Raw genomic sequence first — 24,183 nt, forward strand, 5'->3', positions numbered from 1 at the left:
GATCTCCTTCCTGCTGCTTCCATCTCATTGGCCATAGAGTTGGCTTCGTCGCAGTTAAATTGGACGACTTCCTGCCCTCACTATGAGGCTAGCGGCGCCATCTAGGTTGTGGTACACTGCAGAATTGTTCAGCTGGGAAGACACTGCCGGGTGAGACGGTCAGCGCCCTCTTATCGGTGGATGTTCTCATCCAAAGCGGTGACATTGCTGATACCTCAGGGTTAGGGTCTCCTGGATGTGACGTCCCCAGAGACGTCTCCGGGCAATGTTTCCGGTGACGTTGCGTCAATATGGCGGCGTCCATGTGAGTGACATTTCTCTGCTTCCCGGAGTGCAGAATACCTGAGAAAATGTGGGGAGAGGAGCCCTGAGGAAGGGGGGGATGTGAGGAGAGGAGCCTGAGGAAGGGGGGATGAGAGGGGAGCCCTGAGGAAGGGGGGGATGAGAGGGAGAGGAGCCCTGAGGAAGGGGGGGATGAGAGGAGAGGAGCCCTGAGGAAGGGGGGGGGGGTGAGAGGAGAGGAGCCCTGAGGGGAATGTGAGGAGAGGAGCCCTGAGGAAGGGGGGATGAGGAGAGGAGCCCTGAGGGGAATGTGAGGAGAGGAGCTCTGAGGAAGGAGGGGGGGGGGGTGAGAGGAGCCCTGAGGAAGGGGGGATGTGAGGAGCCCTGAGGAAGGGGGATGTGAGGAGCCCTGAGGAAGGGGGGGATGAGAGGAGAGGAGCCCTGAGGAAGGGGGGATGAGAGGAGAGGAGCCCCTGAGGAAGGGGGATGAGAGGAGCCCTGGAGGAAGGGGGGGGGGGGGTGAGAGGAGAGGAGCCCTGAGGAAGGGGGGGTGAGAGGAGAGGAGCCCTGAGGAAGGTGGGGTGAGAGGAGAGGAGCCCTGAGGGGAATGTGAGGAGAGGAGCTCTGAGGAAGGGGGGGGGGGGTGAGAGGAGCCCTAGGGGAATGTGAGGAGAGGAGCCCTGAGGAAGGGGGGATGTGAGGAGCCCTGAGGAAGGGGGGGATGAGAGGAGAGGGAGCCTGAGGAAGGGGGGGATGAGAGGAGAGGAGCCCTGCGGAAGGGGGGGATGAGAGGAGAGGAGCCCTGAGGAAGGGGGGGGGGGTGAGAGGAGCCCTGAGGAAGGGGGGGGGGGTGAGAGGAGAGGAGCCCTGAGGAAGGGGGGGGTGAGAGGAGAGGAGCCCTGAGGAAGGTGGGGTGAGAGGAGAGGAGCCCTGAGGGGAATGTGAGGAGAGGAGCTCTGAGGAAGGGGGGGGGGGGGTGAGAGGAGCCCTGAGGGGAATGTGAGGAGAGGAGCCCTGAGGAAGGGGGGGATGAGAGGAGAGGAGCCCTGAGGAAGGGGGGGATGAGAGGAGAGGAGCCCTGAGGAAGGGGGGGATGAGAGGAGAGGAGCCCTGAGGAAGGGGGGGATGAGAGGAGAGGAGCCCTGAGGAAGGGGGGGATGAGAGGAGAGGAGCCCTGAGGAAGGGGGGGGGGGTGAGAGGAGCCCTGAGGAAGGGGGGGATGAGAGGAGAGGAGCCCTGAGGAAGGGAGGGGGGTGAGAGGAGAGGAGCCCTGAGGAAGGTGGGGTGAGAGGAGCCCTGAGGGGAATGTGAGGAGAGGAGCTCTGAGGAAGGGGGGGGGGTGAGAGGAGCCCTGAGGGGAATGTGAGGAGAGGAGCCCTGAGGAAGGGGGGGTGAGAGGAGAGGAGCCCTGAGGAAGGGGGGGGGGGGTGGGAGGAGAGGAGCCCTGAGGAAGGGGGGGTGAGAGGAGAGGAGCCCTGAGGGGAATGTGAGGAGAGGAGCCCTGAGGAAGGGGGGGGGTGAGAGGAGCCCTGAGGGGAATGTGAGGAGAGGAGCCCTGAGGAAGGGGGAATGTGAGGAGAGGAGTCCTGAGGAAGGGGGAATGTGAGGAGAGGAGCCCTGAGGGGAATGTGAGGAGAGGAGTCGTGAGGAAGGGGGAATGTGAGGAGAGGAGCCCTGAGGAAGGGGGAATGTGAGGAGAGGAGCCCTGAGGAGGGGGGAATGTGAGGAGAGGAGCCCTGAGGAGGGGGGAATGTGAGGAGAGGAGCCCTGAGGAAGGGGGAATGTGAAGAGAGGAGCCCTGAGGGGAATGTGAGGAGAGGAGCCCTGAGGAAGGGGGGTGAGAGGAGAGGAGCCCTGAGGAAGGGGGGTGAGAGGAGAGGAGCCCTGAGGGGGATGAGAGGAGAGGAGCCCTGAAGAAGGGAGGGTGAGAGGAGCCCTGAGGGGAATGTGAGAAGAGGAGCCCTGAGGGGAATGTGAGGAGAGGAGTCCTGAGAAGCGGGGAGCCCTCCACTTTGGGAGATGGACATTTCTTGGGGGGGGTTATATCCATGTACTGTGTGTCCCCAACACCCCCTGTCCCTGCTCTGTACATGTATGTATATTATTATTATACAGTATTTATAAAGCACCAATAGTTGGCTCAGCGCTGTACATTACAGAGGGGACAGAACATGTGACAGAACAATACCAATACAATGTAATACATGAGGGGATCGAGGGCCCTGCTCTTTCGAGCTTACAATCTAGGAGGGAGGGGATGGTGGCACAGGAGGAGATAGCTGTGGGGGATGGAGTGGTAGGAAGAGTGGAGGAGGTCGGCAAGTTAGCAGGGGGTGGGGTAGGCTTCCCTAAAGAGATGAGTTTTCAGGGTGCGCCTAAAGGAGAGGAGAGTAGGTGATAATCTGATGGGTTGGGGCAGGGAGTTCCAGAGGATGGGTGACACCCTGGAGAAGTCCTGGAGGCGGGCGTGGGAGGAGGAGACCAGGGAACTAGAGAGAAGGAGGTCTTGTGAGGAGCGGAGTGTGCGTGTTGGGTGGTACTTGGATATTAGGTCAGTGATGTAGTTCGGGGCAGTATGGTGGACAGCTTTGTACGTCAGTGTTAGGATTTTAAATTTGATCCGTTGCGCAATCAGAAGCCAGTGGAGGGATTGGCAGAGGGGGGTGGAGGACAGTGGAGGGATTGGCAGAGGGGGGTGGAGGACACTGAGCGGAGGCCAGTGGAGGGATTGGCAGAGGGGGGTGGCGGAAACGGAGCGTTTGGAAAGGTGAATGAGTCTGGCAGCCGTATTCAGGATGGACTGAAGCGGGGATAGCCAGCGGCGAGGCAGGCCAGTGAGGAGGGAGTTGCAGTAGTCGAGTCGTGATATGATGCCCCCCCCCCCGTCCTCTCCCTGCCCCCCCCCGTCCTCTCCCTGCCCCCCCCCGCCCTCTCCCTGCCTCCCCCGCCCTCTCCCTGCCTCCCCCGTCCTCTCCCTGCCTCCCCCGTCCTCTCCCTGCCCCCCCCGCCCTCTCCCTGCCCCCCGTCCCCTCCTTGCCTCCCCCGTCCTCTCCCTGCCCCCCCCCGTCCTCTCCCTGCCCCCCCCCGTCCTCTCCCTGCCTCCCCCGTCCTCTCCCTGCCTCCCCCGTCCTCTCCCTGCCCCCCGTCCTCGCTGTGTACAGTCTATTATCGTGTCCCTGCATTGAGGCCTCCAATTCTCTTCATTCTGCAGGATTTCTGACGAGCCGACAGTCTGCTCTGCGCTGCACTAAAGGGAGAAAATACAATTCAATACAAGAGGACTGGGAGGCCGGAGCCTGTGGGAGAGTACTGAAGGGAACGGTGAGTGAGAGAAGAAATGTGTGGGATGGCATGATGGAAAAAGTCAAATTCAGTTTATTTGGTGACAGAGTAGGAGATCGATGGACAGATTGGGGTGGGGAGTTCCGGAGGATGAGAGAGGCTGTGGACAGATTGGGGTGGGGCGTTCCAGAGGACGGGAGAGGATCTGGACAGATTGGGGGTGGGGAGAGGATGGGAGAGGCTCTGGACAGATTGGGGCGGGGAGTTCCAGAGGACAGGAGAGGCTCTGGACAGATTGGGGCGGGGAGTTCCAGAGGACAGGAGAGGCTCTGGACAGATTGGGGCGGGGAGTTCCAGAGGACGGGAGAGGCTCTGGACAGATTGGGGCGGGGAGAAGACGGGAGCGGCTCTGGACAGATTGGGGCGGGGAGTTCCAGAGGATGGGAGAGGCTCTGGACAGATTGGGGTGGGGAGTTCCAGAGGATGGGAGAGGCTCTGGACAGATTGTTGAGGGGAGAGGATGGGAGATTCTCTGGACAGATTGGGGCGAGGAGTTCCAGAGGCTGGGAGCGGCTCTGGACAGATTGGGGCAGGGAGTTCAAGAGGACGGGAGAGGCTCTGGACAGATTGGGGTGGGGAGTTCCAGAGGATATTTTAGGAGGCAGATTTATACAGGGGGAAGTCTTAGGGTCATCCCACACTCACCTGTGTCCTTTGAGCCTTCCGGTGTGTCAGGATTGTAACACCATTCTGTGTGTAGTGATGGGGGAGTGTACCTGGGGAGGGGGGGAGTGTACCTGGGGAGGGGGGGAGTGTACCTGGGGAGGGGGGGAGTGTACCCGGGGAGGAGGGGAGTGTACCTGGGGAGGGGGGGAGTGTACCCGGGGAGGAGGGGAGTGGCTTTGGAAGCCAGAGGTGGGGGATGGGATTATAGTCCTGTATTGCCCGGGCTGCGATCGTTCAGTTCTGGGAGCTGTGTGCGGGAAGCGTGTCGCTGGATTCCGCACCTCTCTCCTCGGGGTGATTGCAGCGGTCCGCCTCTCCAGTGTGCTGTCACCGCGAGGAATCCTGACCTAATAATAACACATTTTGTATGTTTTATAGGTCAGAAATGCTCCTATTAGGCCTTCGTTCCTGCCTGACGCACTGCAGGGCGCCATCTCTGAGATTCATCCACACCGCTGACACCAAGGTAAGTGGTTCCCTACAACCCGAGATGACATGGATTGTCCTTGGACCTTCTCATCGGTTCACAGACACTCTCCTATATAGATATCAAGCTGAACTCCAGGAAACATTTCAGGACATACATGGGAGCTGTTATACTGCAGATCAATGTATATTTCTGACCATCCAGTCCTGAGATTTACCCAGCTCAGTCACACTGATGACACCACTTTTAGGGCTTGTTCACACAATGTCTGTTGTTAGGGTGAGAGATTTCCTGCACACCACCGCACATGTGCAGGGCGAATAAAGCCTTACATTTAAATCCTCTCCCCGGCTCCTCCCCTTTGGTCTTGCACAGGTGCACCGGCTCCTCCCCTTTGGTCTTGCACAGGTGCACCGGCTCCTCCCCTTTGGTCTTGCACAGGTGCACCGGCTCCTCCCCTTTGGTCTTGCACAGGTGCACCGGCTCCTCCCCTTTGGTCTTGCACAGGTGCACCGGCTCCTCCCCTTTGGTCTTGCACAGGTGCACCGGCTCCTCCCCTTTGGTCTTGCACAGGTGCACCGGCTCCTCCCCTTTGGTCTTGCACAGGTATTATACATGGAGATCATATCCCCCCTTATGTATTAAACATGGAGATCATATCCCCCCCTTATGTATTATACATGGAGATCATATCCCCCCTTATGTATTATATATGGAGATCATACCCCCCTTATGTATTATACATGGAGATCATATCCCCCCCTTATGTATTATACATGGAGATCATATCCCCCTTATGTATTATACATGGAGATCATATCCCCCCCTTATGTATTATACATGGAGATCATATCCCCCCCTTATGTATTATACATGGAGATCATATCCCCCCCTTATGTATTATACATGGAGATCATATCCCCCTTATGTATTATACATGGAGATCATATCCCCCCTTATGTATTATACATGGAGATCATATCCCCCCTTATGTATTATACATGGAGATCATATCCCCCCTTATGTATTATATATGGAGATCATATCCCCCCTTATGTATTATACATGGAGGTCATATCCCCCCCCTTATGTATTATACATGGAGGTCATACCCCCCCTTATGTATTATACATGGAGGTCATACCCCCCCTTATGTATTATACATGGTGATCATATCCCCCCCTTATGTATTATACATGCAGGTCATACCCCCCCCCCCTTATGTATTCTACATGGAGATCATATCCCCCTTATGTATTCTACATGGAGATCATATCCCCCCTTATGTATTATACATGGAGATCATATCCCCCCTTATGTATTATACATGGAGATCATATCCCCCTTATGTATCATACATGGAGATCATATCCCCCTTATGTATCATACATGGAGATCATATCCCCCTTATGTATTATACATGGTGATCATATCCCCCCCTTATGTATTATACATGGAGATCATATCCCCCCCCTTATGTATTATACATGGAGATCATATCCCCCCCCTTATGTATTATACATGGAGATCATATCCCCCCTTATGTATTATACATGGAAATCATATCCCCCTTATGTATTATACATGGAGATCATATCCCCCCTTATGTATTATACATGGAGATCATATCCCCCTTATGTATTATACATGGAGATCATATCCCCCCTTATGTATTCTACATGGAGATCATATCCCCCTTATGTATTATACATGGAGATCATATCCCCCCTTATGTATTATACATGGAGATCATATCCCCCCCTTATGTATTATACATGGAGATCATATCCCCCCTTATGTATTATACATGGAGATCATATCCCCTCTTATGTATTATACATGGAGATCATATCCCCCCCTTATGTATTATACATGGAGATCATATCCCCCCCTTATGTATTATACATGGAGATCATATCCCCCCTTATGTATTATACATGGAGATCATATCCCCTCTTATGTATTATACATGGAGATCATATCCCCCCCCCTTATGTATTATACATGGAGATCATATCCCCCCTTATGTATTATACATGGAGATCATATCCCCCCTTATGTATTATACATGGAGATCATATCCCCTCTTATGTATTATACATGGAGATCATATCCCCCCCCTCTTATGTATTATACATGGTGATCATATCCCCCCCCCTTATGTATTATACATGGAGATCATATCCCCCCCCCCTTATGTATTATACATGGAGATCATATCCCCCCTTATGTATTATACATGGAGATCATATCCCCCCTTATGTATTATACATGGAGATCATATCCCCCCTTATGTATTATACATGGAGATCATATCCCCCCTTATGTATTATACATGGAGATCATATCCCCCCTTATGTATTATACATGGAAATCATATCCCCCTTATGTATTATACATGGAGATCATATCCCCCCTTATGTATTATACATGGAGATCATATCCCCCCTTATGTATTATACATGGAGATCATATCCCCCCTTATGTATTATACATGGAGATCATATCCCCCCTTATGTATTATACATGGAGATCATATCCCCCCTTATGTATTATACATGGAGATCATATCCCCCCTTATGTATTATACATGGAGATCATATCCCCCCTTATGCATTATAGATGGAGATCATATCCCCCCTTATGTATTATACATGGAGATCATATCCCCCTTATGTATTATACATGGAGATCATACCCCCCTTATGTATTATACATGGAGATCATACCCCCCCTTATGTATTATACATGGAGATCATACCCCCCCTTATGTATTATACATGGAGATCATATCCCCCTTATGTATTATACATGGAGATCATATCCCCCCCTTATGTATTATACATGGAGATCATATCCCCCCCTTATGTATTATACATGGAGATCATATCCCCCCTTATGTATTATACATGGAGATCATATCCCTCCCTTATGTATTATACAATATTCTCTCCCAGTCTAAGTCTTGGAGAGCAAATCTCAGCCTTGAAAAATTAGCTCTCTTAAAGTTGAGCGATTTTATTTTTCCTGTATGTGCTTGCTGTGTACAGCAACAATAAATGAAATCATGTTATGGTCACGGCTACCCGGATGTTCTTTTATATGGACCTTCGTAATAAGCTCTGCATGGTTGGAGATGACCATGTCCAGCAGAGCATCATTCCTAGTTGGGGCCTCTATGACCTGTACCATACAATTGTCCTGTAGTAGGTTTATACATTGTTGCCCTTTAACTGTTCCTGCAGTCCCATTACTCCAAGTCAGTTTCCGGGTAGTTACCATCCCCCTTTATTATCACTGTCCCAGCCCTTGCAGCCCTTTCCATCTGTGGGAGGAGCAGAGTCTCCACCTCCTCATTAACACTGGGAGGCCTATAACAAACTCCAATGATGACCTTTGTAGTACCGCCCCCCATGTGCAGTTCCAGTTCTCTTCATGCACCAAACCTTCCAACTCGCCTATTGTGCTGGGCAGACTTCTGGCATTGGTGAACAAACACTTTCATTCGCTGACACCTTGTTCATTCGCTGACACCTTGTTCATTCGCTGACACCTTGTTCATTCGCTGACACCTTGTTCATTCGCTGACACCTTGTTCATTCGCTGACACCTTGTTCATTCGCTGACACCTTGTTCATTCGCTGACACCTTGTTCATTCGCTGACACCTTGTTCATTCGCTGACACCTTGTTCACACGTAACATGTCATAAAGTATTAAAGTGACACAAAACGATCTGCTTATCTCCAGATATAATCCACCTACATTCACTATGTAATGCCTCGTATGTCAGCTGTGAGAGAGGCTCCGCCCACCTTATACAAGAAACACATCATCCTGCATACATACAGGCACACTAACCTCGTGTTTCCTCTAACAGGAACCAAGTACTGTGTTGGTTTTTATTCCTATTAGGCCTTTAGGGGCCTCTCAGGTTACGTTCCGCCTGGACTCAGGAGGGGTACCTGGGTGATGCCCTGCTAGGACCTTCCCAACTTAGAGACCTCTCTTCCTCTTCTTTTCATTCCTCGGTTCCTTCTCTGCTGATTGGGTGGTGTTTCTAGTGAGCCTTCACTCCTACCTGCAGGATATTTGTATGTCCCTTTTTTCTTTTTTTCTTCTTGGCGGGGCATCAGGAGTTCTCCGGTATCTGAAGGTCGGCTCCTGGTGCAAAGGAGTAAAAGACGATGCCGAAGTGTGCAAGCGTTCTGGTATGGTGACCAGGCTGGTGATGGGTTCACTGCCGGCTTGTGTGTGTGCGACCAATCATGCACTTCTTCTGTGTGGCTGGTAGTGGTGCAGCAAGTCTCTGCTATGCCCCAGAGCAGACGGAGACAGAGGGAAGCAGGAGGCCTGGCTCCACATCCACAGACATCAGGTCAGGAACCTATTCAGGCTGGGACAGAGCTGAGCTGTATGGATAGTATGAGGGGGACATGGACACATTGCAGTCCTTCAGGTTACTATTGCAGGAAATGTCCTCTCTGCCCCATATTCCGAGTACTTCTTTGACCGTACCTACACAGGCAGCTTCCCCTGGGATAAGCTCTGAGGAACAGGCAACCATAGAGGAGCTTATGGAAAATGTGAAATCCTCTATTGAATCTGAAGCAAGGGAGGTTCTGAGAAGATGGATCTGATGTCAAGTTGCACAAACTCTTGCTTGCTGCAGAGGAGACAGATGAGTTTCTAAAGGCCATTCATCCATGATTTGGGATTTTAGGAAGAAGAGAGGCAGTTATTGGTCCATGGTAGATCACACATCTACAAACAAAACAAGCATGTGTTCCCGGTACATCAGCCAGTACATAGGAGAAACTATTGCTGCAGAATGGGTGAACCCCGAAAAACGTCTTTATTCTGTCAAGGTTCCTTTTCATGGAAAAAGATTCCAAGTTACGGGCCAAGTCTCCAAAGCTGCATGGTTCGCTTTCTAACATGTCCAAAATAACAGGCCTATCCTTTGAGGACAGGAGAGATTTAAAATACCAAATGGACAGGAAAGTTGAAGATCTCTGGAAATGTGCTTTGGAAGCGGGATCTGCTGATTGTAAGCCGGCTATGGCTACCATCTGCTGATTGTAAGCCGGCTATGGCTACCATCTGCTGATTGTAAGCCGGCTATGGCTACCATCTGCTGATTGTAAGCCGGCTATGGCTACCATCTGCTGATTGTAAGCCGGCTATGGCTACCATCTGCTGATTGTAAGCCGGCTATGGCTACCATCTGCTGATTGTAAGCCGGCTATGGCTACCATCTGCTGATTGTAAGCCGGCTATGGCTACCATCTGCTGATTGTAAGCCGGCTATGGCTACCATCTGCTGATTGTAAGCCGGCTATGGCTACCATCTGCTGATTGTAAGCCGGCTATGGCTACCATCTGCTGATTATAAGCCGGCTATGGCTACCATCTGCTGATTGTAAGCCGGCTATGGCTACCATCTGCTGATTTCTAGGTTTATGGTTGGGACAATTACATTCCCACCTAATATCAGCTACTCCATGGGAACAATGATAGTGTCTTCCAGTCTTTAGGTCCAACTTTACTTATACAAAGTGATAATGCGCCTGACGTCATTTCCGGTGAGTGGAACGCACGCTGAGCGGTGCGTTCCAGCGGCCATCTTGGTTCACTGTTTGGTCTAAGAGGAGTCCTGTCTTTGTTCCACTGTGGATGTGAGAGTCCTGGAAGGAAAAGTTTGTATATCTGCTGGAACTGAAGCCTTTTATACATAATAAACATGCCTTTAGCAAGTGTTTAACATGTGAGTGGCCTTAATCTCCATTTGGAAAAAGTTACTATTGTGTGACAATATTATGCTATGTGAGTTTTTTTCTTTTGGTTGGATGGTGGAGTCTATTTGGAGGGTGAAGATTTTCCCTAGCGTGGCACCAAAGAGGGTTTAGGATCCCTAAAAATTCCTTAAAGGTCTTTTACTCACCAAGTTCTGGTGAGTCTATTCGATGTTGGTTTGTGCACGGGTGGAAGGTGAAAGTATTTTTTGAAGAAAAGAAGTTTGCACTTTTATTTCAACAATTTAATTATGTTTTCAGCACATGGACTTTTGGGTGTTTTTGTTTAAGATTAAGGGCAAACACGAATAATTTATGCACCTATTTTATATGATTTATTATATTGATTAATCATCTAAATTTGCGCTGTTTATTTATATTTATATTGTTTGTGTTTTCACGATTGGCACAGCAGCATTTTTAGAGTGTTATTTGGAAAGTTTTGGCGCAGGAATAAGTTTTCTTGTATAAAAAAATTTAGCCTACATTTATAACGAAATTTGACTTTAAAAAAAAAAAAAAAAATTGGATATGTTTTATAGCAAATAGTCAAAAATATTGTTGTTTTTTTTTTTTTTCTTTTGTAGCACAAAGCATAAAAACCGCAGAGGTGATCAAATGCCACCAAAAGAAAGCTCTATTTGTGGGAAAAAAATGACATAAATTTTCTTTATGTACAGCGTTGTATGACTGCGCAATTGTCAGTTAAAGTAACGCAGCGCCGTATCATAAAAAATAGCCTGGTGAGGAAGGGGAGAGAGAACCTCCGGAGGGCAAGTGGTTAAAGCAGAACTAAACCCTCCTATCACATTCAGCCAAGGAAGCTGCCATCTCTTTGATCTGCCATTGCCCTGGTTCTGCGTATGTGATCACTTATAACTCCAGTCATTTGATGGTTTGACAGTTTGGTTAGGAACAAAAACAAATGTGAGTTACATTCCTGGCATGGATTCCTGACAGTTGCCATCCCTGGTGTACTGAGGGCTCAACTACACACGAGGCCTCTACAAAACGTCCTCCTATCAGTTTGGGACGGAGACCAGAATTCATTAGACCTATTGGTATCAATCTCCTAACAAATCAAAGGGTCAGTGATCTGGTGGCTACACACCAAGCTCTCTTCTGGATTCAACTAATTACAACAAACCCCAGTGGCTGGCGTGCTCACATGGGGCAGCAGATGAGCCCTTGGAGGGCCCGTAGTTTATCAAATTCCAGAGAACTGAAAGTGGTCATGGAAGCAATTCACCAATTTGGTCCATGGATAAAGGGACCTCACATACAAATCCTTTCAGGCAATGCAACCAGTATCTCACATAAACAAGAAAGATGGGACGAAGTCTCCTCCTGACGATGATAGCAGAGAAGATTCTGCCATGGACGGAAGAAAATCTTCTCTCTATATCAGCAGTCCATCTAATAGGGAAGATGAATTTCCTAGTGGCCTTTCTCAGGAGGAGGAAACAGAGACAGGCATATAGTGGTCACTGGATCTGTAAACCTTCAGTCAAAACACAGTGAGATGGGGTGTCCTGGAGGAAGACCTTCCTCACTGGAATAGAACAGCAGCAATCTTGAGGTGGATGCGTTTGCACACCCATTGAGTTTCAGACTAGCCCCCCCCCCCCCATTTCTATTAGGTGGTGGTGCAAAAGATTATTTCAGACAAATATTATGTTTATAGCTTCTTTTTGTCCAGAAAGCCTAGTTTGCAAGCTTATGCTATCTGGGAATACCACCAGCATGGATTTCAACTCCCAAACCGTCCTTTTTCCACAAGAGCCGACTGTGCATCCACAAGTGTACTGGCAGTCCTTCACAGCATGACTTCTGAAAGCGAAATCCTGGGGAGCAAAGGACTATCAAAGGTTTTAGATTTTTTTGCAAGAGGGACAAGATGTAAATCTGACATGTAGCACCCTGAAAGGGGCAGCCAGGAGGGTCCGTGAAATTCTTGTTGTGTCAGAATTACATTGCTCTATTCTGTTCGACTTGGAAGTTATGAGACCGGAACTCCTTTTCATAGGTCACAAGATATTATTCTATTGTTCTGTGACAACCCAGATAATGAGGCAATTTCCACAAGTCAGAAGATGTTTATTCGCTTGTTTGGAGCTCACTAAATCCCGCAGGAAGTCCACCAACATATTTGTACTTCTTCCTGGTCCAAAGAAAAGAACTAAAAATACAATATCTAGATGGGTTAGAAGAGCTGCTATAGCAGCCTATCAGTCTCTATCTCTTATATCCCCAAAGGGTCATTGAAGTTCTTTCAGTGAGGGCTTTGGTGTCGGCAGAAAAAAGTACTGTTGGAGTGGCCTTCTCTTCAGCCAAGGCCAAACCTTTGGTAGAAAGGTTCTACAGGCTGTTGTTTTCCACCAGTAGGTACTGTATTTCTGGATGGTCCTCTCCTGAGCTGTATTTCTGGGTGGTCCTCTCCTGAGCTGTATTTCTGGGTGGTCCTCTCCTGAGCTGTATTTCTGCGTGGTCCTCTCCTGAGCTGTATTTCTGCGTGGTCCTCTCCTGAGCTGTATTTCTGGGTGGTCCTCTCCTGAGCTGTATTTCTGGGTGGTCCTCTCCTGAGCTGTATTTCTGGGTGGTCCTCTCCTGAGCTGTATTTCTGGGTGGTCCTCTCCTGAGCTGTATTTCTGGGTGGTCCTCTCCTGAGCTGTACTTCTGGGTGGTCCTCTCCTGAGCTGTATTTCTGGGTGGTCCTCTTCTGAGCTGTATTTCTGGGTGGTCCTCTTCTGAGCTGTATTTCTGGGTGGTCCTCTCCTGAGCTGTATTTCTGGATGGTCCTCTCCTGAGCTGTATTTCTGGGTGGTCCTCTCCGGAGCTGTATTTCTGGGTGGTCCTCTCCTGAGCTGTATTTCTGGATGGTCCTCTCTTGAGCTGTATTTCTGGGTGGTCCTCTCCTGAGCTGTATTTCTGGGTGGTCCTCTCCTGAGCTGTATTTCTGCGTGGTCCTCTTCTGAGCTGTATTTCTGGGTGGTCCTCTCCTGAGCTGTATTTCTGCGTGGTCCTCTCCTGAGCTGTATTTCTGCGTGGTCCTCTCCTGAGCTGTATTTCTGGGTGGTCCTCTCCTGAGCTGTATTTCTGGGTGGTCCTCTTCTGAGCTGTATTTCTGGGTGGTCCTCTCCTGAGCTGTATTTCTGGATGGTCCTCTCCTGAGCTGTATTTCTGGGTGGTCCTCTCCGGAGCTGTATTTCTGCGTGGTCCTCTCCTGAGCTGTATTTCTGCGTGGTCCTCTCCTGAGCTGTATTTCTGCGTGGTCCTCTCCTGAGCTGTATTTCTGGGTGGTCCTCTGCTGAGCTGTATTTCTGGGTGGTCCTCTGCTGAGCTGTATTTCTGGGTGGTCCTCTCCTGAGCTGTATTTCTGGATGGTCCTCTCCTGAGCTGTATTTCTGGGTGGTCCTCTCCGGAGCTGTATTTCTGCGTGGTCCTCTCCTGAGCTGTATTTCTGCGTGGTCCTCTCCTGAGCTGTATTTCTGCGTGGTCCTCTCCTGAGCTGTATTTCTGGGTGGTCCTCTGCTGAGCTGTATTTCTGGGTGGTCCTCTCCTGAGCTGTATTTCTGGATGGTCCTCTCCTGAGCTGTATTTCTGGATGGTCCTCTCTTGAGCTGTATTTCTGGGTGGTCCTCTCCTGAGCTGTATTTCTGGGTGGTCCTACTACTGTACTACTTGTGGGGGGTGATGAAGATCTTTTTTTTTTTTTACACTGATTGCTTTACACCCATAAATGCTGCAAAAGCAATAATTTCTCCTTCTCTGTCTGCATTCTTGCAGCCATTGAGAAATACTGTGTGAGCTGTGATTGGTCACAGCTTGTCACATGGTACAAGGCTGTTGTGAATAGCCCTGTACCATGTGACCCCTGTGATCATTCACAGATTTCACACATAGTAAGCAATGGTGTCAGAAGTGACATCTTGCTTACTACTCATGTGATCACTGATTGGCCAATCAGTGATCACATGATCGGGACCTCACACAGAGGTCCCATACGACGATTGGTGTTCCACTGTGTCCGGAGGACACAATGGGCACCGGATCGCGGTGCTGCGCGCTCCCAAGGAGCATTTATGAACGGCAACCCGCCCCTGGACTGCCACCGTCTGGCTGTTTATATATAGCGGCCGGACGGCAAGTGGTTAAAGAATGTATACAGCGCCTTGAAAAAGTCTTCCTCCCCCTCGAAATGGTCCCCATGTTGTCATGTGACCACCAAAACCGTCAACCAAGGTGGTCCTACAAAGTATTGACTCCACACTCTTCACAGATTTATTGGTCACAAATGTTGGAAACCATTTCTCGTTTTCTTTCCACTTTACGATGATGTGCCGCTTTGTGTCGGTCCATCATATCCAATCCCAGTAAATACATTGACAGTTCTGGTTGTCACATGACAACATGGGGAACATTTCAAGAGGGAGGAAGACTTTTTTCAAGGCACTGTAGCTGCATTAATGTGTATATTTTATACCTGCCCAGGGTCCAGCTTCACTGTTATTCTGCCGTTCTCTAATCCTGATAATTCAGTGCCAGCAGATCTACAATAATCTATACACAGAGCATACCTTCAGTAACGTGTCTGTAAGTATGTGCCAAAGGAAATGTGCTTCCCTTTAGGTGTGCCTACCCCATGCTGGTACTTGCCGACTTACTCCATGCTGGTACTTGCCGACTTACTCCATGCTGGTACTTGCCGACTTACTCTATGCTGGTACTTGCCGACTTACTCCATGCTGGTACTTGCCGACTTACTCCATGCTGGTACTTGCCGACTTACTCCATGCTGGTACTTGCCGACTTACTCCATGCTGGTACTTGCCGACTTACTCCATGCTGGTACTTGCCGACTTACTCCATGCTGGTACTTGCCGACTTACTCCATGCTGGTACATGCCGACTTACTCCATGCTGGTACTTGGCGACTTACTCCATGCTGGTACTTGGCGACTTACTCCATGCTGGTACATGCCGACTTACTCCATGCTGGTACTTGCCGACTTACTCCATGCTGGTACTTGCCGACTTACTCCATGCTGGTACTTGCCGACTTACTCCATGCTGGTACTTGCCGACTTACTCCATGCTGGTACATGCCGACTTACTCCATGCTGGTACATGCCGACTTACTCCATGCTGGTACTTGCCGACTTACTCCATGCTGGTACATGCCGACTTACTCCATGCTGGTACATGCCGACTTACTCCATGCTGGTACATGCCGACTTACTCCATGCTGGTACATGCCGACTTATTCCATGCTGGTACTTGCCGACTTACTCCATGCTGGTACTTGCCGACTTACTCCATGCTGGTACTTGCCGACTTACTCCATGCTGGTACTTGCCGACTTATTCCATGCTGGTACTTGCCGACTTACTCCATGCTGGTACTTGCCGACTTACTCCATGCTGGTACTTGCCGACTTACTCCATGCTGGTACATGCCAATTACCGTATTCCTGTCCAGGGAGGCGGCACCTCTTGGGTCATGGAGGGAACACGGTCTTTGATATAACCATGTATGCACTGAGCCCTGTGTCTGCAGACAGTTCTACAAGGAATTGTGAGGGACAGAATCATTAATGTTCATAGTAGAAGGGAAGAATGTGAATGGTTGGATTTCCAAGCTTGTATGACATGCTGGTATATATTCTATTGAAGGCTGTTTAATTCTTTATCTGTGTTTCATGTAACAGAGCAGCACTCTATGGAAACACAGCATACAGAAAAGATGGAAAAGTACAATATCAGACGTGGTTCCTCCCTCCAGAGTGGCTGTGCCAAATGCCACTGCAAACCGAACAGTAGGCCGGTGGCTGCTTTTGTGTAGCGGCATGGTAGGGGGCGCTGTGCTCCTAGGCGGAGTCACTAGGTAAGAAATCCATTGTCCTCTATGAGCTTTGCCTTGTATTGGTTATTGTCATATATAGATGTTGGTGATGATGCTGCTATAAACACCTTCAGGAACGCCATGACAGCTTTTCTGCCTTTTCTCAGATTAACAGAGTCTGGACTGTCAATGGTCGATTGGCACCTCATTAAAGAGATGAAGCCACCTGCAAATGACGAAGAGTGGGTGGCAGAGTTTGAAAAATACCAGCAATTTCCTGAGTTTAAAATGTAAGTATCAAGATTCAGTGTGAGGATGACGGTAAATAGCCGCCAACATGATTGACGTGAAGACTCATCATACGTAGAATCCACAATGGAGGACATCGGTCCCGGTACAAACTCACACACTGGGTGCCAATGCCAGGCATGCCAATCTGACCGGACAGCTACCCCACAAAGGTGCCGCTCTTAGGATCCTTCATTACATTTCACATTGAATGTACAGAAGCATTTCTCTGTATCCTGCCTGCTAACACTTATATGTTCAGGATCCCAGTGACATGATCGGCAGCAGTGTGATCATGTTTGATCCGCTAGTGGGCCCTGTAATCTATTATAACTCCCATCTGAGGATCCAATTTATTTGGTAATTGAAGGATATTTATATTGCACCTATATAGGTATATCTGCAGTGTGATCTCATCCAAGACACTGTGACTGTTAGCATCACAATAGTATCACAAGATGTGCAGTGAGAATTAGTGATGTCACTAGTGTGCTGACCACTGTTCTTCCTACTGGAGAGGAAGCTGTACCTCAGGAGCTGCAGTGCCAGGATCTCCCTGCCTTTGCTTCATTCTGTGGGTACAGACCGACTTAAACTGGTATTAAACTCAAAACCAGAAATGTCATATATTGCAGCTTACCAATCATTAGATGTGGCGGCTGCATTAGTTTTCTTTTGCTTTAGGCTTTTCTCTGTTGATCTGGCCAGTAACACACCCCTTGTATTAGAGCACCACCACTCTGGAGGAAGGAGCACAGGGGGCACCTTTGGACAGCAACATTGTCAGTCTGGGGGGGAGAGGAGTGTGGATGGATTAGCAGATTTAGATACACTGACACATTGAAGCCAAACTCCAGCTCACACTTTATAAGCAGTTACAGCCAAGTTTTTTTTTGTTTTTTTTTTGGATAAAGGTTTTTCAAAAATAAAAGCTGATTATTGTAAGCACCCCTGTCAGTGGTAAATGGATTGTGTAACCCTAACCGCTACATCTGCAGAAGAACTTGTTCTGTGTGAAAAACCAGTCATCGGGGGGCAGCACAAACCCGAGGAAGAAAAGTCTTGCTTCTACCAAGATGGCCGCCACCACCACATAACGGCTTGGTGCAGAACAAGGCATGTAAGTCAGTACTGAGGGAAGTTTCAGCTGCAGAAAGCTCACAGGCCATACTGGTGACTTCATGTGGTCTCTGCTTTCGTTTTGTGGGCAAAGCTTCTGTGATCCAGGCCCTCTTCAATTATTTATATGACTGGTAATGGTTAGACTTCCAGTTGGATTGGAGGCCTAATTGCATGATGACGTTAGTTCCTGTAGCGGGGTGTCCGCCGTTGGCTGCATACTGTACACAGCGGCTGAATGTCGGCCTCTTCTTTCTGTGTTCATCTAATTTTACCTTTTATTCTCCTTCAGATTAAACCGTGACATGACGCTGAATGAGTTCAAGTTCATTTGGTTCATGGAGTACTCCCACCGTATGTGGGGGCGAGCGGTGGGCCTGGCGTACATTCTGCCGGCTCTTTACTTTTGGAGGAAGGGATGGTTCAGCCGTGCGATGAAAGGACGGGTTCTCTTCTTGTGTGGATTTGTCTGCTTCCAGGTGAGGACTGCGGAGCATGACGAGTCCTAATGCCCCTTCCTGTGGGGACTGGTTTCCTCCAGCTCTCCTGCCTGTATGTCTTTCTGCAGGGTCTCCTGGGATGGTACATGGTGAAGAGTGGATTGGAAGAGAAGCCAGACTCCTATGATGTTCCCCGCGTTAGTCAGTACCGGCTGGCCGCACATTTAGGCTCCGCCTTGGTTTTGTATTGTGCGAGTCTTTGGACGGGATTGTCTCTGCTCTTCCCAAGACAAAAGGTATATCAATGTATTCTCTGTGCTGAGGGAGAAGAGAGGAAATCTTCCCCCGCTGGTGACTCAGATCATGTGTGGTGGAATCCTCTTCTTGTTGTAGTGTGCCCTCCCTGCGTCTGTCTGGAAGAAACGTAGATGATAACACCCATGTTGTGACGTCATAATGTCTAACCCCCCCCAGGGCATTCTATGCAAAGGGTCAAAAAATGGGATATGAACTGACTTTTAGCTTCATTTCTATTGCAGACAATAAAGGGCATTTTCCCTCCTGCAGCTGGACTTTCAGTAACCTCACACCTGATGCTTCATCTTTAGCCCGGGTTCACACGGATGTGGTGAGGAATTTGCAGCGTTACATCGCACCCCATTCATGTGAACCGCTTCGGGGGGCGTTAACACCTAGAAATTGTCTGCAGAACGTGGTGCGATGTGCAGAATCGGATCACATGGGTGTGAATAGCCATGTCATCCGATTCTAGTGCGGACCAAAAAATGGGTCCTGTACCTTTTTGGTGCAGTGTGATTAGAGCCATACAAAATGTATGACTCCAATCACACCGCACAGAATTGGCATGTGATTTGCAGAAGAATGTGGTGCGGTTCCTGTGCGAATCACATGCGATATGCCGCACTGCACAAGGGTGAACTCGGCCTGAAGGAAAGAAGAAAAAAATACACTAACCAACTCTTCTTGTTCTGATCTGAGCTATACCTCCCCCGACTTCCCGAGTGCTTTCTTACCTCATTGCAACAGCTTCTGTGAAATCTCCCCATAGACGTGAATGGGGACAGACTCCTGCAGAAGTGCCTGGGTGGTAACTCCCCGTAGACGTGAATGGGGACAGACTCCTGCAGAAGTCCCTGGGCGGTAACTTCCCATAGACGTGAATGGGGACAGACTCCTGCAGAAGTGCCTGGGAGGTAACTCCCCATAGACGTGAATGGGGACAGACTCCTGCAGAAGTGCCTGGGCGGTAACTCCCCATAGAGGTGAATGGGGACAGACTCCTGCAGAAGTGCCTGGGCGGTAACTCCCCATAGAGGTGAATGGGGACAGACTCCTGCAGAAGTGCCTGGGAGGTAACTCCCCATAGACGTGAATGGGGACAGACTCCTGCAGAAGTGCCTGGGCGGTAACTCCCCGTAGACGTGAATGGGGACAGACTCCTGCAGAAGTGCCTGGGCGGTAACTCCCCATAGACGTGAATGGGGCCAGACTCCTGCAGAAGCGCCTGGGAGGTAACTCCCCATAGACGTGAACGGGGACAGACTCCTGCAGAAGTCCCTGGGAGGTAACTCCCCATAGACGTGAACGGGGACAGACTCCTGCAGTAAAGATGCTGCAGTTAGGGCGTCGTGCACAGGCTCGGGCAGCACCAGAAATTATTTTTGGCCGAAGTCTGCTGTCGGGGAGATAAGTGGTCACCCAAGTGGGAGAAGAATTCAGTTTTAGCTTTGCCCAAACTATTTAAACACTTCCAGACCGCCCCATAGCAGATATACTGCTACACGTGCGCAAAAGCACACGTGTGTGTCTATATACGTGATTTTACATTTCTGTGTAGGGGGCGCCACCATTTGCGGCCGTGGCTGTCGATGACCGGGTCCCGGCTGGTGATTACTCGCTGGCACCCGGTGATTGCCGAGCATCTCCGACAGGGAGGAGAACTGTATGTAAACCATACAGTCCTCCTCCCTGTCAGCTCGTGCGCACTGCAGAGCACAGCCATCCGAAGCAGTGTGATTACAGTGAAGCACACAGACCCCGCCCAGATAGTAACACAGACACAAGTAACACAGCACACAGGTAACCCTTTGATCGGCCCCCTCATGTTAACCCCTTCCTGCTCAGTGCCATTAGTACAGTGTCAGGGCTTTTTATTTGCACTGATCACTGTATTAATGTCACTGGGGATGTCAGTGGCAGTTCGTTCTTCCCCCCCCCCCCCCCCAGTGTCAGAATGCCTGCGCAGTCCCGCTATGAGTCGCTGATCACGGCAATTACTAGTATGAAAAACAAAATTCCAGTGTATATATCCCGCCATTTGTAAACGCTATACCTTTCACGTAAACCAATTAATTTGCACGTATTGGGAGTTTTACCAAAGACACGAAGCAGAATACATTTTGGCTGAAATTTAGGAATTTGATTTTTTTAAGATAATTTTTACTGGACATGTTTAATAGTAAAGTCAAAAATATTGTGGTTTTTTTTTTGTCTTTTTTTGTTCATAGCGTAAAAAATAAAAACCGCAGAGGTGATCAAGTACTACCGAAAGAGCTCCATTTGTGGGAAAAATAAGGACATAAATTTCATTTGGGTGCAGTGTTGCATGACCGCGCAATTGTCAAAGTAACGCAGAGCCGTATCACAAAAAATGGCCTGGTCAGGAAGGGGGGGAATCCTCTGGAGGGCAAGTGGTTACGCTGGCCATAAACTAGTAGAATTTTGTTTGATTTTTTTTTTTATTGTAAGAGTGTTCAATGTTTTTTTTCTCCATTAGTGGGGTCAAATCGATGTTCGTTTTTGACCGCAGTGATGTGAAAATTTGAAGGAGCGGGATGGAAATTTTTTCTCGAATGACTAACAGTTTATGTAGTTCATTGGGGAAGGTCCATTCATTTCATATTGAACGTTAAAAGCAAAGGAAATGTTGAAGTTCTTTCAAACATTTGTCAAGTCATCGAATGTACTGAGAATTTTCGGATGAATGAACATCTACTAGTGTATGGCCAGATTTTTTCCAGTGCAGATCTTGGCAGTCAAGGTTGTAGAGTGGCCCTTCAATGGTTTCCTTGCTGATGGGTTGTCTAGCACAGGGAGGGGTAGGAGACGGCCCCAGGGACCTTTGGAGGTTGATGGTTTCCAGTGTAGCAACAGTCCTTGAAATTGCTGTACAATTGAGGGGCGTGGCACATAATCCTCCAGCAGGAACATCATAGATCCTGTCATTCCCCGAGGAGGAGAATGTTGTCCTGTTGATGGAAGGAATGTCTCATAAAGGTTACGTTTGTTTCACCCCGTAGTTCCCTGAGACACGTCAGCTCTTGAAGTTGCGGATGTTTACACACTGGACAGCAGGCCTGGTCTTCCTCACCGCACTCTCAGGTACCAAACCACTGAATTGTGTGTCATCAACTGGAACATACAATGACAGATCCGATGTGTAGGATGTAAAGTGCTGATCTGAGCCATCTTGGGAGCCAAATATGACAGCATGAAGTAGCCGACGCAGAGCTTTAACACAGACTTGTAGCTTTTCAGCTGCCATTCCTCTGTGCAGTCCAATGCGAGGGATCGTTCACACGGGGGGGCTCGTTCACACGGGGGGGGGGCTCGTTCACACGGGGGGGGGGCTCGTTCACACGGGGGGGGGGCGGCCTCGTTCACACGGGGGGGCTCGTTCACACGGGGGGGGGGCTCGTTCACACGGGGGGGGGCCTCGTTCACACGGGGGGGCCTCGTTCACATGGGGGGGGGGGGGCTCGTTCACACGGGGGGGGGGGCCTCGTTCACACGGGGGGGCCTCGTTCACACGGGGGGGCCTCGTTCACACGGGGGGGGGGGGGGCTCGTTCACACGGGGGGGGGGCCTCGTTCACACGGGGGCTCAGCTCTGTGCACCAGCCAGAACCATTTCCTTTATTATTTTACTACCGCTGAGTTGCGTGCAGGCAGCCCATAAGAGGTGAGTGGGGGTATGCATGGTCTGCACGGGCTCACCTGTACAGCCAAGTCTGATAGGTGTAACATAAATGTAAGATTCGGGTAGTTGAGATGTGATCAGTAGAACTATGTCATTGTAGATCTAGTCTCATTCCGTGTTATTACAGATCAGTCATCAGTCAGAGACATGTTCACCAATCAGTATTCAGTCAGAGACATATGTTCACCAATCAGTCATCAGTCAGAGACATATGTTCACCAATCAGTATTCAGTCAGAGACATATGTTCACCAATCAATCATCAGTAAGAGACATATGTTCACCAATCAGTCATCAGTCAGAGACATATGTTCACCAATCAGTCATCAGTCAGAGACATATGTTCACCAATCAGTCATCAGTCAGAGACATATGTTCACCAATCAGTCATCAGTCAGAGACATATGTTCACCAATCAGTCATCAGTCAGAGACATATGTTCACCAATCAGTCATCAGTCAGAGACATATGTTCACCAATCAGTCATCAGTCAGAGACATATGTTCACCAATCAGTCATCAGTCAGAGACATATGTTCACCAATCGGTCATCAGTCAGAGACATGTTCACCAATCGGTCATCAGTCAGAGACATATGTTCACCAATCAGTCATCAGTCAGAGACATATGTTCACCAATCAGTCATCAGTCAGAGACATATGTTCACCAATCAGTCATCAGTCAGAGACATATGTTCACCAATCAGTCATCAGTCAGAGACATATGTTCACCAATCAGTCATCAGTCAGAGACATATGTTCACCAATCGGTCATCAGTCAGAGACATGTTCACCAATCGGTCATCAGTCAGAGACATATGTTCACCAATCAGTATTCAGTCAGAGACATATGTTCACCAATCAGTCATCAGTCAGAGACATGTTCACCAATCAGTCATCAGTCAGAGACATATGTTCACCAATCAGTCATCAGTCAGAGACATGTTCACCAATCGGTCATCAGTCAGAGACATATGTTCACCAATCAGTATTCAGTCAGAGACATATGTTCACCAATCAGTCATCAGTCAGAGACATGTTCACCAATCAGTCATCAGTCAGAGACATATGTTCACCAATCAGTCATCAGTCAGAGACATATGTTCACCAATCAGTCATCAGTCAGAGACATATGTTCACCAATCAGTCATCAGTCAGAGACATGTTCACCAATCAGTCATCAGTCAGAAACATATGTTCACCAATCAGCATCTGAAAGGACAGAGCAGCTCCTAGGCTAGAGGTGTCACTGAGGTGCCAATAAAACTTTCACATCGGGGTGGACATGGATTTCTCACCTTCTGGAATTCTAAAAGAAGAGCTCTAGCCATTCCAACTTCCAGAAACTGCAGGGGACAGGGAGAAGTCTCTGAAATGTCAGCTTTGAGTTCTATCCACAGATCAGAGGAATCCATTTCATGTCTCATAAAACCTAAAATATTAGTTGGAGAGAGATGGAAATACTTCCTGCTGATTGGACACATTTTAGGCTCCTCCTACATCTAGGACTGTATTTGTAGCCTCTGTAGAATCCCAGAGAAACACAAAACGGTTATGTGGCGCATGACTGCATCAGTGATTGGTAGTGCCACGATCAGACTGACATGCTGGTGTGGGGAACCCTATCCTTGACTCAGCCAACACAACCGTTCCTGGCCCATTCAGCTCTGGGCACTTCAGTACATACAACGTCCTGTAGGCTGGTACAGGAACACCCCCCCCCCCCCCCAGGGTTGCTTGGCCAAGGGCTAAAGTCCTGCCCAAATCCATATTTCAATAAATTGAGGACCCTGAGATATGGGCGGGGTGATTTGTACGGAGCCGGTTCCATATGACTGGCAAATCGCAGACTTTCTCTGACTTGCTCCAGTCGCAGGATAAATCCGGAGAAAAGTTTTATTTCTGTTTTTATTCCCTTTTATTTCACAGTGAATAGCCAATTGTGTGTCTTTTTGTATTTTCTGTAATCTTTTTTTCTTTGTATATAT

The 24,183-nt window shown here is 49.0% G+C and overlaps 1 protein-coding gene across 3 annotated transcripts in view; it reads left to right on the forward strand.

Annotated features, from left to right (window-relative positions):
* The first annotated feature begins 26 nt into the window (after positions 1–26).
* Positions 27–24,183, forward strand: part of COX15 (cytochrome c oxidase assembly factor COX15) — a 29,934-nt gene continuing 5,777 nt past the window's right edge. The window contains exons 1-8 of one of the 3 annotated variants that reach the window (XM_089687523.1): positions 27–150; positions 3,494–3,603; positions 4,669–4,756; positions 16,219–16,394; positions 16,520–16,642; positions 18,052–18,238; positions 18,328–18,495; positions 21,520–21,601. In XM_089687523.1, the coding sequence (XP_089543649.1) occupies positions 4,676–4,756; positions 16,219–16,394; positions 16,520–16,642; positions 18,052–18,238; positions 18,328–18,495; positions 21,520–21,601 (817 nt within the window). In that variant the 5' untranslated portion in view covers positions 27–150; positions 3,494–3,603; positions 4,669–4,675. The other 2 variants (XM_089687522.1, XM_089687521.1) reach the window with 2 other exon arrangements.

Source organism: Staurois parvus, unplaced genomic scaffold (assembly GCF_062004578.1).
Source record: "Staurois parvus isolate SC_StPar_1 unplaced genomic scaffold, SC_StPar_1.0 ptg000427l, whole genome shotgun sequence".
Taxonomy (NCBI): Eukaryota; Metazoa; Chordata; class Amphibia; order Anura; family Ranidae; genus Staurois; species Staurois parvus.